This window comes from Mesocricetus auratus, unplaced genomic scaffold (assembly GCF_017639785.1).
Source record: "Mesocricetus auratus isolate SY011 unplaced genomic scaffold, BCM_Maur_2.0 Super-Scaffold_100676, whole genome shotgun sequence".
NCBI lineage: Eukaryota > Metazoa > Chordata > Mammalia > Rodentia > Cricetidae > Mesocricetus > Mesocricetus auratus.
The window spans coordinates 102,170,008-102,185,131 of record NW_024429266.1 but is presented as its reverse complement, the minus strand read 5'-3'; the positions used below and the strand labels follow the sequence as shown (position 1 = coordinate 102,185,131).

General features: G+C 55.1%; 1 protein-coding gene across 2 annotated transcripts; it reads right to left on the bottom strand.

Moving 5' to 3' along the window:
- Window positions 1–25: 25 nt before the first annotated feature.
- On the bottom strand, window positions 26–6,410 carry Cdc34 (cell division cycle 34, ubiqiutin conjugating enzyme). Of its 2 annotated transcripts, none has more exons than XM_040737959.1 (4): window positions 5,619–6,409; window positions 3,344–3,430; window positions 2,998–3,230; window positions 26–533 (listed from the first exon to the last, which is right to left on the bottom strand). In XM_040737959.1, exons 1-4 carry the CDS (start codon window positions 5,793–5,795, stop codon window positions 323–325), a joined length of 708 nt encoding a protein of 235 aa, XP_040593893.1. In that variant the 5' UTR covers window positions 5,796–6,409; the 3' UTR covers window positions 26–322. The 2 variants fall into 2 exon arrangements, with proteins under 2 accessions (XP_040593893.1, XP_040593894.1); XM_040737960.1 differs by having other exon boundaries at window positions 286–529; window positions 5,619–6,410.
- Between the last annotated feature and the right edge of the window lie 8,714 nt (window positions 6,411–15,124).

Here is a 15,124-nt window from a genome sequence, read left to right as displayed (position 1 = left end):
TGGCGTCCTGGCGGCTTCTCCCAGCTTCTCAGAAAGCCATTTTATTTGGATTTCACACACACCAAAGCAGAGGAGGTGACTGTGAGGCTGGCCCTGCTCAGGCTGGGATGGAGTCTCTGCCTCCCCACCAGGCAGTCCCCAGCCTCCCAGGCTCGTCACCATCTGTGAGCTGAGTGGGGTGTCTGCCAGGCACCATGGGTTAAGAGGACCTAAGGGTCACGGGACGGGAGCCCACATGGAACCTCAGTGAGGTAGTCTGTCGCCTGAGGCCCACACGGGTCCTGCTGAGGTAAAATTTGTAAGTTTATTTCAGGGACGTGGGTCAGGACTCCTCGGTGCCAGAGTCGTCCTCTTCGTCCCCAAAGCAGCTGTCGGCCTCCTCCACTTCGCCGTCCTCATAGTAGTCGTCGTAGAAGAGGTCTGAGCCCTCGTCGGGCGCCGGCGCCTTGGTCTTCACACAGTACTCAGCCAGCGTGGTGGGCACCTTCACGCCATCACGCTCCGCGTCCACCTTGGTCCCCAGGACCTGCTTCCTGGGGAGACAGGGGAGGTGAGGCCATGGCCAAGGCACCCCGGTATTCCAAAGACAATGGATGGGGGTGAAGTGGGAGGAGGGGCCAGGAGACAACGGTGGCTCAGTGACAGCTCCCAGGCAGGAAAGTAACAGACGTGCTGGACACAGGCCTATTGCCTGGCACTTGGAGGCTGAGGCGGGAAGCTGCTGTGAGTCTGGAGCCCGCCTGGGCCACCGCAGGACCGGGCTTAAATGACAAAGAGTGTGCAGCAAGAGCAGCGGCTGTGCAAGCAAGTCCCCAGCAGCTCAGTCCTCAGCACAGCGGCCGCACGGCAGCCTCGAGGCCTGCAATTCCAGAGCTGTGGGGAGCACACAGGACCTGGACAGACAGTGACAGAGCAGGACACCAGACCTTGCCCCTTGGCTTCTTATGTATGCACCCACCCCAAACCACACCACACAAAACAAACTCCCAAACTGCAACCTAGCTGAGGTGCTGGCGAAGCCAGTCCTGGAGGCTTACAGTTGGGACTGCGGGGGGAGTGACAGGGACACCCATCTGGCTTGGCTTCACTCTGAAGCAATACACAGCAAGAGCTTCCCTGCACAAGGGCAGCAATTAACTAAAGAAATCAGGCCTGGGCTTGAGCCTCAGGTGCTCCGAGGGGCCTGGCCGTCCTCAGGGTGCAGGCACTAATGGGTGAAGAGGGCGGGCAGACGCTGGTCTCAGCTTCCATGGAGGGATGGGGTACGAGACACTGCTGGAGGGGCGTCTGTGACAGACAGCACATTGTACTAGCCTAGACCTGTCTCAAGGCTCTCCCACCGGTCTCTAGCTGTGCATCGTTGTGTCTAGACACTGGCTCTCAGGCTGAGTCCCAGGAGCAGTACGGGGCCTCTTCATGGTCATAGCAAGAGGCTCGTGGAGTCAGTACGGTAAAAATCGCATGGGGCTTCTGCTCTGGGACAGGGACACAGCAAGGAAGCAGCCAGGAACTGGGCCAAAGGCTTCCAGGAGGCAGGAGACCCAGCTCCAAAGCCTCCACTGGTGCCTGCACCCAGGGGTACCCTGTGAGTGCAGAGTCCAGGGCAGCCTGTCAGACACCTTTATGGTCCCGACTGTCAGGCTGACAGGAAAGGGCTCAGTGTACCCACAGCAAACTCAAGCTTAAAACATTTACTTACAAAGGACAGGCAGAACAGCCAACAACAACAAAGGCCATAATTAAGCCGTATGGTGGTGGCACACACCTTTAACCCCAGCACTCAGGAGGCAGAGGCAGGTGGGTCTCAGTTAGAGGCCAGTATGGTCTACCTGCTAGTTCTAGGACAGCCAAGGGTTACATAGTAAGACTTTGTCTCTCTCAGAAACCGAGAAAAGAAACCCCACAAGATAGCCCGAGCAGAGGACAAGGACAGGGCTGCAGGGACTTGCAGACCATGCTGATCTGAGCAGGGTGACACCGCCACAGTGCAGCATGCAGACATTCCTGAATAACTGACACCTCCACCATAGGGCTACACAGCGGGAGAGGGGGGAACACACGCGAATCTTGTTCTGAGGCCAGAGACCCTGTTCTAGCCCTGACCACCAAGCTGTAGCCTGCGTTGATTCTGAGAAGTCAGGCCTGCCTTCTGGAGGACAAGGCCCAGAGCTCCTCATGACGGGCAGGGGCTTGCCCTGTCCAGGGCTCCAGGCTGACATGTGTGGCTTGCTCAGCACGCTTGCTGATGGGCCCAGGTCACTGTGTGTGGACAAGCACCTGTCCTCCTGGGTCAGTGCTGAAGCAGGGGACCTCAGTGAGGTGTTATGTCACCCTGGCACCAGGAGGAAACTTGAGGAGGATCTGGGGTTACAGGAAAGTCTGTCTCAGAAAACAGAGAAGTCAAGCGACCGGGCCTGGGAATGTGGGTACCAGCATGGACACTCAGCAGGGCTGACATTTGGGTAGAATCCTGCAAGTGCAATCTCATACCCAGCTTTAGGGGTATAAGGGAGACCACCTGACCCCCAAACAAGCCAGGAATCCCTGCTGAAAAGTGATGATGGATGTGGACACTGTCACACAGGCTCCTGAGGATGCTCACAGTGGGCTCAGTGACCTTCCCCCTTTGCAGAAAGGCTCTAAGTGTCAACCACAAATGCAAGCGATGCTTACAGAGGCAGTTGAGGGTGTGGCCTATATAGTACCCAGTCACCCATGAAGACACATCAAGTGACGAGCCAAAGAGAGATCTTGGCCATCTTGGGTGGTCTACTTGTGCTCTGGACCTCCCTTCCCGTTCCTCCCTTCCTCCCAAGCTGAGGATGCACGATTGGAAACAGCAGTTGCCACCCGAGGAGCAGCTATGGGAAGGGCCTGTGCTGTGCGGGGCGTACCCCACTGCACATATGAACACAGGTCACTCTGACAGCCAGCAGCATGTGCTGTAAGCAGGACCCGCAGTGGCGCTGCCCTGCCCTGCCCACCGCTGGCACTCACCGGATGATGTCGGTGTACTCGCGGTCCTTCCCCTTGCTCTCCTTCCACTTCCGGTACATCACTGAGGCGTCCACATTGGCGGGCGAGAAGGTGTTGGGCTCATTCAGCAGGGAGATCACACTCAGGAGGATGGTCCTGACATTCTGTGTGGGGTTCCACCGCTCTGAGGGCAGCTCCCCACTCTGTGGGTCGTCAACTGGGGGATGGAGGATGGAGATGCACACGTCCCCTGTCTGCAAGAATGAGCAGGGTAAGATGAGGTGCGGGCATGTACAAGGGAGGCCAAGGTGTGTGTGGTGGGGGTGCCCGAGGCAGGTATCTGGGGTGCTGGTAGTGACTTACTTACCTCATAGATGTTTGGGTGCCACATCTTGGTGAGGAACCGGAAGGCTGGTGGGGAATATGGGTAGTCGATGGGGAACTTGAGGCGAGCCTGTAGGTGGCAGAAAGAAGGGTGAACCAATGGCAGCGCAGCGAGCACTGGCGTTAGGAGCTGTACCCAGAGGGGATGAAGAGCAGTGTCCAAGACAGGCCGCCAGTCATCAGCTCAGGCACCGAGGCCAAGCCCAGTGCAACCCAGGCACCACCTGTGAGCTGGCATGCAGGTGAGGAGAGGCTTAGAGCAGTGCCACTTGCCAGCCAGTGGGATGAGTCAGGTCTTCCGCCAGCACCACCCAGGTTTGGGGACCCGGGCAAAGGTGGCCACCAGCAGCTGCCCACTGTCCTGGAAACTTTAGGATGGCAGAGGAGGAAGGCCTGAGGTTTGCCCTAGTCTTGGGGCTCCCTAAGTGTCCTCTGGGTAAGGAGAACACTGAGGAGAAGTGGCCTGTGGCCTCAGAGCCGGCCAGAAATTCAAGCTGGAGGCTCTGCCCCCTGGCTCCCTCCCACGGGACATATACAAACTTAGTTCCTACTCCTGATCCCCTTAGGACATCCAGAGGGGAACGTGACCTCGCTGGAACAAGACCTGTCACTCCACTCCTGTGGCTCCAGATGCTTTTTTTTTTTTTTCTTGGTTTTTGGGACAGGGTTTCTCTGTATTGTTTTAGAGGCAATCCTGGAGCTTGCCTCATAGAGATCCACCTGCCTCTGCCTCCCGAGTGCTGGGATTAAAGGCGTGTGCCACCAATGCCCGGCTTTAGATGCTTTTTAAAAGCGAGCAAACTGAGGCTTAGAATTGGGAAGGCTCCCACCTCTTCCCAGACATCCCCATTCAGAGCGAGACAGACTGGCCGTCCAGAGGAAGCTAACAGCTCCCCTCAGAGGGGCTCCATGTCTCAGTCACCCACACCACACAGGAGGTACCACGAGGGCAGATTTGACGGACATCCTGCAGGGCCTTCTCCCAAGCTGTCCCTAGAATAATGTGAGCCTAGGAGGCTCTACCCACAGCCCTTTACAGCCGGGAACAGTTCAGCTTGTCCTCCTGACAGCCCCCACCCCAGGACACAAGGTAACAATAGCTTCTGGACAGCCCCGAGGCTTCTAGCTCAGACCGCATTCCAGGGTGTCCACTTGTGTCCCCCAGTCTTTGTACGTTGTCCCCTAACCCTAACTCGAGTTACCCCGGCAGAGTAGACTGCTGCTGTCCTAGTCACTGACCAAGAAGGGGAGGGATATCTTCCACAAGTGAAGCCACAGGACAAGCATCTGTCCCTGCACTCAATCACAAAAACATCTGGTGCATTGTGCCTTAAGCCACTAGAGGGCGGAGGACACTGCCTGCAAGTCAAAATCAGGCATCCCAGAAGCCATCTGCTCAGTGGAACCTGAGAGAGGCTGCCCAGGACAGGGCAGACAGAGAGCTCTAGGGGCCAGGGCCCTTGGCAGGAACCCAGGGTGTGACTGAGGATCAGGGTGGGCAGCGGGGCCCCTGTCTGCACTGTCCCCTTGGAAGGCATTACATAAAGCCTGACTAGGGCTGGAGGTGGCTGCTATCCAAGTATGTAAGGCTGCCAAAGCCCTGTCAGGGCCTCTGCTGGAACTGGAGCAGGTGGCTGTCCAGGCTTCACATCCTTCCCTGGGGACACACGGGACAGCAACTACCACTGGCCCTGTGTCTGCAGTGGGGAACAGCCTGGGGATGCCAGCCAGCAGCTGTCTCTGAGGGGTTGTGTTCCAGAGTGGGGAGCAGCCTGGGGATGCCAGCCAGCACCTGCCCCTGGTCCTCTATGTCCTGGGATGGGGACAAGCAGGGAGAACCTTCCCCATGGATGTGCTAGTGAGAACACGCTTGCCAGCGTTGCAGCGGGGGTTCCAAAGGCTCCTGTGTCTTGTGAGGGGACTACCTGGGGACAAGAAGGCCACAGTAGCTGCCCCTGGAGACAACCTGGGGAGATCCTTCTCCAGGGACATGCTTGGTCCAGTGCAGCCTGGGAACAAGCTAGCCAGCGCCTCTGGAGGCCCCTGTGTCTTGTGGTGGGGGACTGCTTGGGGACACGCCAGTCATTAGCTGTCCCTGGTCCTCTGTGGTCTCTGTCGGAGAGTCCAGGGAATCTAGGCCCCCGGGGTTAGATCAGTACGTGACCAACACAAAAAGGGAGAGGCCGCCTTTGCACGCAGGACCTGAGCCAACCTGGCGGGGGGGAGGGGTACAGAGGGGAAACTGAGGCCCGTCTCACCTTGAAGTAGCCTCCCTCGTAGTAGGTGTTGGGGGGCCCGAAGATGGCCACCTCCCAGTTGTACAGGTCGCCCTCGTCCACCAGCGTCACCCGGAAGCCCTCCACCGGCTCCTCCTGCAGCCCCTTCAGCTCCAGCAGCAGCGCCTTCTGCGAGCTGGGCACCAGTGGCCGGGCCATGGCGGTGGCGGCGGCGGCGGAGGGGCCCGGGGCCGGGGCCGGGCCGGGCCGCGGGACCGGCGCGAGCTCGCGGGACGGACCGGGTCGCGCGCCGGCAGGGGGGAGAGCCGCCGCCTTCCTCCTCTGCACCGCCGCCGCCGCCACCCGGGGACCCCGAAGGCTCCACTCGCTCTGGCGCCGCTGCCCGCCCGGCGCTCGCTTCGGCCCGGCCCGGCCCGCGCCGAATGCGCCTGCGCGCCGCAGCCACCAGGCCTCGAATGCGCGTGCGCACCGGCTCCGGGCCCCGCAAGCGCCTGCGTGCCTCCTTCGGTCCCCGAATGCGCCTGCGTGCCACACCCGGGCCTCGAATGCGCCTGCGCGCCGCTGCCGCCGGGCCGGAAATGCGCCTGCGCGCCACTGCCGGGTCTCGAATGCGCCTGTGCGACGCCTCCACCGGGTCCGGAATGTATCTGCGCGCCCGCCCGCGGGGCACGCCGGGAATTGTAGTCTTCTTTCCCCGCCCTGCCGCGCAGGCGCCTTGCGTTTCCGAAGCCCCGGAGGCCGCCGTCGCCTCCGGCCGGAAGCGCTCCGCGGCTGCCTGTGTGCGGAGTGGCGGGCAGGGCAGGGCTGCGTGGTGCAGCTCGGCAGCTGCGGCTTTGGGGACCTTTTTTGTGACGTCCAGGGGTGTGGTTGTGGGCGGGTAATTGGGCGTGGCTTGAGCGGGGCGGAGCAGAATCCGCCTTGTTTTCCCAATAGAGAAAATGTGGTTGTCCCTTTTTAGTGTCTGTGGGTTTACTTAGGAGGGCAGACAGAGCCGGACGTTGGCGGCTCACGCCTTTAATCCCAGCACTCGGGAGGCAGAGACTGGAAGATCTCTGTGAGTTCCAGGCCAGCCTGGTCTACAGAGCGAGTTCCAGGACACTGCCAAAGCAATATAGAGAAACCCTGTCTCGAAAAAAAAAAAAAAAAAAAAAAAAAAAGAAGGGCAGCAGAATCGTCAATTTGGGGTTTGCAGGAATGGCTTCCAGGAGGTGGAATCTTAATCCCGGCGCTGGATCCTTATCTCAGGCTGACCTTTGACCACACCGTAGTCCTGCTTAAACAGGCCAGAAAGCAGTTGGAGAGGCATTCCGGGAGGTTAGAGGAGCTGGAACAGACTTGCAAAGTCCCTGAGGTTGTCCAGTGCAGACACCCACACTCCATGCCTTTTGATCATGAGAGGTGGGGTTGGCAGCATAGTTAAGCCTTGTAGGAGGGTGCGTGTCGTGTCCGTGTGACCTCTAGGGGTGGGTGGTTCTGGCCCTGGGTTGTGCTGTTGACTGACCCCGCCTGTGGGCATTCTGGAGGGCTACAGCTGCATCAACACCTGGGGCTGGGAAATGGCCACTCCCCACCTGCACCAAGCACCTGCAGGTGCTCCTTCATCCTGTCCTGGTTGGGCATAGCAGGTAGACCTGTGTGGGGACAAGGGAACAGTGTCAAAGGTGGGGCTGCTTGATGTGGCTAGGGACTAGCCTCACGTGCAGCACGGGACAGTCAGGCCTTGCCTGTCCTCCCCCTGGACCCTTGGGCTAGAAGACTTACTTACTGGCCATGCTTTTGCCAGGGCTACCTGTGTTCTCTGCTCCTCCTGTCTGGTCAGTGGCCATCTTATAGTGTTACCTAGCTGTCAGGACACAGCAAACAGCCCAAGCCTTCCTCTCAGTGTGCCGGGATTACCACTCCCACAGCCTACACCGAGAATGCCCTGATGGACAGCACAACAGAGCTCCCCTCCCTCCCTCCATGCCCCTGAGGTGAGCCTGCATTTGGTCTCATAAACATGCTGAATGCTGGGTGGTGAACTTCTGGGAAGTGTGCTAGTGTGGCTTCTGGTGACTGGGGTCTCCTCACTGCTGTGTTCAGACATGTCATGACCCCAGGTCCCCAGTATCAGAGACTGGTCATCAGATCAGGATAGGATAGGCCTCCTCAAAGGGAGGGGCTGTCCCTACCCCAAGCTGCAGGAGTGGCTTATGGTGAACCTTAGTCCTGGGCGTTTTCTAGGACAGGGCTGGAGCTCTTGGCCAGGGATTCTGGGACCATTTCTTTCCCGTTCTGGAAAGCTGAGGCCAACTGGTAGAGAGACACATGCTGATAATAGTGCTTCTGCGATTTTTGTCTTTGTTTTCTGAGACAGGGTTTCTCTGTGTAGCCCCGACTGTCCTGGAGCTCAGAGCGAGTGCTGGGTCAGAGCTGTGTACCGCCACCACCCGGTGTGCTTGTTTACTTTTGAGACAGGGTTTCTCAACATGTGGATACTGGCTTTTAACTCACTCTTTAGCCTGGATTGGCTTAGGATTGCCCCAGCCTGGTTAGTTCCTGGGATGCCAAGTCCACAGCATCATGCTGCAGGTCTGCTTTCCCTGGATGAGAACCTGTGGGTTCTTTGCTTTACTGAGCCATTTGAGTTGGTCCTTTGTCACCTACCAAGTTTAGTAACCTGGGATATGGCCCTTCAAAACCAAGTTTTTGTTTGTCTGTAAGAAAGCCGAGCGGGGCCGGGCGTTGGTGGCGCACGCCTTTAATCCCAGCACTCAGGAGGCAGAGGCAGGCGGATCTCTGTGAGTTCGAGGCCAGCCTGGTCTACAAGAGCGAGTTCCAGGACAGCCTCCAAAGCCACAGAGAAACCCTGTCTTGAAAAACCAAAAAAAAAAAAAAAAAAAAAAGAAAGCCGGGCGGGGCCGGGTGTTGGTGGCACATGCCTTTAATCCCATCACTCGGGAGGCAGAGACAGGTGGATCTCTGTGAGTGTTCGAGGCCAGCCTGGTCTACAGAGCCAGTTCCAGGACAGCCAGGGCCACACAGAGGAGCCCTGTCTCAAACAAAACAAAACAAGAAACAAGAAAAGAAGTGGTTCGTGGGGCCAAGGAGGTGGCTCCTCGTGACAGCATGAGCTCGGATCCCAGCATAGGTGAGACACTGGTGTGGCGGCGAAGGCCGGTGACCCGGCGCTGGGGATGGACAGGCAGTAGGTTGCCTGGGACTCACTGGCCAGCCAGCCGAGTGTCATTGAGAATCCTATGTCCGAGAGTAAGAGGAGGAGCCTTTGAGGAAAACAACCAGTGCAGACCTCTTCCTTCCCCATGCACGAGTGGCAGAGCACACCACCACGTACCTGCCATGCAGTGTTGACTCGGCCTGACCCGGTCTGATGTCAGCTCCTTTGTGTGTGGAGACATTGTGTTTCCCTGTCTCAAGTAGCCCAGGCTGGCCTTGAACTTGCTATGTAGCTGAGGATGACTTTGAACTCCTGATCCTCCTGCCTCCACATGCAGATGCGGGGATGACAGATGTGCTCCACTACTCGTTCACACTCTGGTGGTGGTGAGGGGACCCTGGGCCTTGTGCATGCCACAGCCTGACCTCCATGAACATGGCTTCCCCAGTGTCACACAACAGTGTCCACGTTGTCAAAAGTCCCCTCTCCCACCTCCGTTGATTTCCGTCATGCGGAAAAGAGCACAGAACCAACCCCATCATCGCGTCACTGTGCTCTCTACGGGCAGACAGCCATTATCAAGAGAGGCCAGGGTAGAGCCTGGATCCCTGGGGATAGGGAGGAGGCCCACAGATTACCCTCCTGGGGGGCGCAGGGCCATGTGGGATCCGTCCCGAAACAGCACGCCACTGCCTCCATCCGACAGTTGGTAGCCAACACCATACTTGAGAGAATAATCCACCCACTTGGGAGCCCAGAGGACAGGCCGCTGCTCCCCTGGGGGGTCCTGTGCAGCTGAGCAAAGGGAGAGAAAGGAGCCTGGGTCAGGGGCTGGGGAGGGGTGGGCTGGGCTGGGGAGGGGAGGGAGGGGTGGGCTGGGGAGGGATGGGCTGGGCTGGGCTGGGGAGGGGTGGGCTGGGCTGGGCTGGGGTTCAATGGTGAGAGTGCTTGTCACTAGCAGAGCTGGCCCAGCATGCATGAAGCCCCGTATTCCACCCTTTGTTCAGCTATCTCCCTGACCATGTCCAATAACAACTTGTAACCAACCCACTTAAGCCATGACAGATATCCATAACCCACCGAATGACCAAAAGCCATTCATCCCGCCTCTTGGGAATATGGGCGCTGTGTTTTCTAGAGTTGTCTGGGGGCACTGGAATCTTTGAGGTACCCTGAGATAATTGAGATAATGGTCAAATCCTGGGAGAGCTGACTGCTGTCTAGTCTCTGTGTGATGGGAAAATGTGGGGCTTATCTGCAGTCTGGCTGGAGTAGTCCATGAGGCTGGACAGCCAGCAGCCTTGAAGCTGTTCTGTTGAGGAAACTGCAACAAACACACTGAGAGGCTGAATCACCTGGGCCACTTGTTTTCATTGGTGTCTGGTCCCCTGCTCTGAAAACACAAACTTTCAAAGGTAGCACACACGTCTACATTAACACAAGTATGGAATGTGTGGTGTGTACAAGTCAGTTAAAGATGAGGGTTTTTTATGTCTGAGCAGGTAAAATATGTGTCACCTGTCTTGTAGATTTTTTAAGGTTTATTTATGTCTGTAGTCAGGATTTTCAGGGGTTCTCACCTGATCAAAACTTATCTTTAACCTTGAACAAATCTATAACCTTTTGTTTTCAGTAGAAATAAAAGCATAACCTTTTCCCCAAAGCAATGCATTTTTTAATTTCAATTTTTTCTTTGTTTTTCCAGACAGGGTTTCTGTGTGGCTTTGGAGGCTGTTCTGGAACTCTGTAGATCAGGCTGGCCTCGAACTCACAGAGATCTGCCTGCCTCTGCCTCCAGAGTGCTGGGATTAAAGACATGAGCCACCACCACCTAGCCTTAATTTCAATTTTAAAGTTAAGCCATTCCTAACGTATCTAGGTTGGTTTAATTCCATAATGCAATGTCTCTCAGCAGCTGTCATTCTCTGTTAATTAGAATTAGAAAAATTCAAAATCAACACAACACTTTATAGGATCCAGACTGTGTGTTTTCCATCTTTATGTGGCTTATCTTTTTTATATCTTATTCTCTCTTTTGGGGACGTGTTTTGAGATAGGGTTTCCTGTAGCTTTGGAGCCTGTCCTGGCAATTGCTCTGTAGACCAGGCTGGTCTTGAACTCACAGATATCTGTCTGTCTCTCCTCCCAGAGTGCTGGGATCAAAGATGTAGACCACCATTGTCCAGCTATTTTATTCTCTCTTTAAAGACTTTATCTTGGCAAGGTGGTGGTGACACATGCCTTTAATCCCAGCACTTGGGAGACAGACGCAGAGGCAGGTGGATCTCAGTGAGTTCAAGGTCAGCCTGGTCTACAAAGTGAGTTCCAGGACAGCCAGGACTGTTACACAGGGAAACACCCCCTTCCCCCCAAAAAAGACTTTATCTAATAATTTATAAACTATTTTCTATAACTGTTTTATACCCATTTTCTTTTTTAAATCTATGAACTTTTTTTTTTAAATACAGGGTAATCTGTTTAGGTTTTTTTTCCATCTGGATCTGATCCCGTGAGACAAACTTCTATGTCAGCCATTGGTGTGGCTCAGCGTGGTGTGTCAGCTTGGTGCTGGTGCATGGTCTGGGGATGGCTCCAGCCCACAGGCAGCAGCTGTGCCTCTCTCTGTGCCGCTAAGCACCAGCCCACCTGAGAGAATGTATGACTAGGGAGTTACATCTGGCTTTTTTGTCCAGAACTTTTTTTTTTTTTGCTTTCTCTATGGTTACTTCCTGTCTACTGGTCTCTTGCTCAACCTGACTTCTTGACCTATGGAATGTTGTTTTTATTTAATCCTGTTTACAACAAGCAGAAAGCTCTTGTATTAAAGGTGTGTGCTGGGTAGGGCTGAGTCACGTCACAACTAGAAACAGGTTTTTCCAGTAAATAATGCAATCTCGGGGTTCACGACGTGATCAAATATCCTGCAACAGTAGGGTTACTTGCTCTGCACGGGCAGAACCAGACTCTAGACAAACTTTACCTAGAGAAGAATGCCTGTAAACACATCTCTATCTGGTCCCCAGAACACGCAGGCCTGTCACCTCCATGTGGCCAGAGGGAGCTGCAGATAGCATTGGAGACTGACTTAGAGGTTCTAGAGGGAGGCAGGAGCATGAGAGTTCTGCAGGCACTGAAGAGGAGGAAGGGGCCGCTGTCCCTGTCTCCTTCGGTGCTGGGGTGGACCGTGTGAGGGGCTGTGGCCGGTGAAGTCTGTGGTAAATGTAATGGAAGTCACAGGGATTGACATGGCCTTAATGACTCCCACTCCCAAAGAATTAGCTTTCTCCCTCCCTCCTTCCCTCTCCTGTGCAAGCGGAGGCTCTGGGTGCCAGCATGACAACACAGTCCCTGCACCTGGGCTCGATGTGGCAGCCGGGCCGTGGTGGTGCACACACCTTTAATCCCAGCATTCGGGAGGCAGAGGCAGGCGGATCTCTGTGAGTTCGAGGCCAGCCTGGTCTACAGAGGGAGTTCTAGGACAGCCAGGGCTGTTAATAGAGAAACCCTGCTTGGCAAAACCAAATAATAAATAAATGCACCATTTGTGGAAACTAATTCCAGGGGTCAGAGAACAGGAGGCGGTGAGGATCACTGTGGACGGGAGAGCTGGCTCTGAGGGGGTGACATGGGGTGATCTGAGCCCCGAGGAACAGGGCTGCAGGGACCTGGAACAGCACACTGAAAGACCCTGAGGTGGAGGCCAGCGGCCTGGACATCAAAGCAAAACAAAAGCCAGGTCACCTCTCAGCTCAGTCTGGCATGCCTGCCACTGCAATGTGACTCCCACACTTTATAAGGGTAAAGATGACGATTCATTGTGGAAGGTACTTACGAGAGAAATCGGCAACCCAGCTTGGTCTCAGCAGCTTCCGAGACCCGACTGGAATCCCCAGAAAGAGAGCGTCTCTCTTCCCAGTCTCTAATTACCTCGCTCGCAAGCACCTGCAGCCATACCCAAAGCGGGCGTGGCCAGCGGCACAGGTGTCTAATCTCCCCCTACACACACCAGTCCTATTTACTGGTTTTGTGGTGACAGGACAGCTGCAGAATTCAGCCCACGGCCTCCTAGTCAAGCATCCCTGATTGTCTGCAGAGGTTTAGGCCGGAACTTGCAGGATAGCTGTCATGGGCACAGAGGCCTTGTACTCAGAGAAGCACTAAGAGAACCAGGAATGCCAGCTAGCACACAGAGGTGTCTTCTCAATGGAGGAGACAAATCAAATAACTGTGTACCATCCAGAAAGCTGAGAGTAGAGGTCATAAGTGACTTGGTGACCTTATTGCTATCTATGGAGGCAGACCCCACCCACCTTTTGCTGTAGAGGCAGACCTCCCCCAAGTTCCCCAGAGTGATTATTCCAGACTCTTCCCTCCCTAGACCATTAACCACCCTTAGGGGAGATGTTGCTGGTTTTCTTTCTAGCCTGGTCCCGCAGCCCTCAGCCCCAAATAAGCACACATACATATGCTATATTATTTATTAAACTGTTGGCCGATGGCTTGGGCTACTTACTGGCTAGCTCTGTCTTAGTTATTAACCCATTTCTGCTAATCTATGCATCTCCACATGGTCTTACCTTGGAGAACGCCTGGTGTGTCCTCTGCCTACCTTTCCCGGAATTCTCGTTTGGTCGCCCTGCCTATCCTTCCTGCCTGGTCACCAGTCAAACAGTGTTTTATTCATTAACCAACAAGAGAAACGTACATACAGAAGGACACCCCCATCAGGGAGGTGTCCCGTGTGCTCTATGACCTGCTGACCTCGGCTGTCCCGGTCAGAGCCTGTGAGCTCTAGAGCCCACCCCTAGGTCACAAGTGCTTCATCAGAGAGTTTCTACGTGGCCGCAGCCTAAGCTTTACTGTGCACCTGGAACTGTGCTGATTGAACCGACTGTGCCCTGGACACCTTTTCCCAAACTGTGTTTTATGTTCGCTGGCAATGAACCTGAACCGCCTGGCGTTTGACTCCTGAAGTCTCATCATCCAGACTGATGATGTCAATCTCTACAGGGTTTTCATGATCATCTCTCTGACAGGTTTGCTTCCCTGTTTGACTCCTACAGGGACACCCTCAGACAGCTGGGGTCATGGGGTGTCAGGGACATTCCGGTGATCTGTGACTGGTGCAGCGCCAGGAGGTGGAGAATGGCGTGGGGTCTAGCTATGGAAGCTATGGGTTTGTACGTATGGGGCTCTGCTCATAGCTAGCCACCCCCCTGACCCCCAACCCCTACTCTACCCCCCCACCCCTGACATCCCTGCTCTTCACAGCGCACCCCTCCCCCAGCCCTGGGGGCTTCAATCCAGTAGGGGAGCCAAGCCCTGTAGGGTGGCTTCCCTGAGTTAGCAGAGGACATAAGGTTGTCACTCTGGTGTCCTGGCCAAGGCGAGAAGGCACTAATTCTCCCTCTTACCTGCCTAGTGAGTGTAGCTAGGGCACAAGGCCGTTTCTCGGAATGTCTCAGGTCAGGGTTGATAGGCTCATAACCCAGAAATGCTGAGAGATGGGACAAGTCCAGCCTGTCTCTAGTCAGTCGTGGGATTCAGAAAGCGTCAATGCAGCTGGGCATGGTGGCTCCCACTGTCACTCAAGCTGATGGGAAGGTGAGGCAGGAGGGTCAAGAGTTCAAACTAGCCTAGGCAACCTGGGGAGATGATGTCTCAAAATGCCAAGGCAGGTGGCATGGCTGGTGAGGGCACTTGCCACCAGGACTGACTTAAGATCAGTGGGCAGAAGGTCAGAGCTGACCCCTACACGAAGTCCTCTGACTACCACACACAGAATTACAAAAAAAGAAAAAAGTTTAATAAAACTCCAAGAAGTCGGGCAGTGGTGGCACACACCTATAATCCCAGCACTCAGGAGGCAGAGGCAGGCGGATCTCTTGTGAGTTTGAGACCAGTCTGGTCTACATGAGCAAGTTCCAGGACAGCCTCCAAAGTCACAGAGAAACCCTGTCTCGAAAAACAAAACAAAAACAAACAAACAAACAAACAAAAAACTCCAAGAAGGCTGAGGGGCTAAGGAATAAGAGCCCTGCCTAGAATTCCTCAGTGAGGGGCTGCGGGCATGGTCAGCGGTGGAGGTCCGTCTAGAATCCCCCAGTGAGGAGGATCTCAGGGGTGGAACCCTTGTTGTGGAATAGAATATTTGTTTAACTGTGTAAAAAGTGTGTGTCTGTTTGTGTTACAGAATAATTGTTTAAGTATGTAAAGATATACTGCATTTGTTAATTATGTTTCTTCTGTGTATGCTACATTTGTTTAGCTATGAAAATATGTGCTGCTGTTTTATCTTGCCTACCTAAGGCACCTGATTTAATAAAAATCAGGCAGAGTGGCAGAGGAGGGATAGGTGGGGCTGGTGGGT

What these genes read in the sequence shown, in the direction of transcription:
- Cdc34 (XM_040737959.1), bottom strand. Translation starts at nt 5,795, where the DNA reads ATGGCCCGGCCACTGGTGCCCAGCTCGCAGAAGGCGCTGCTGCTGGAG. An exon ending in GGCACCCAAACATCTATGAG is followed by an intron (nt 3,231 to 3,343) that starts GTAAGTAAGTCA and finishes TCATTCTTGCAG; the next exon opens with ACAGGGGACGTGTGCATCTC. An exon ending in GAGTACACCGACATCATCCG is followed by an intron (nt 534 to 2,997) that starts GTGAGTGCCAGC and finishes CTGTCTCCCCAG; the next exon opens with GAAGCAGGTCCTGGGGACCA.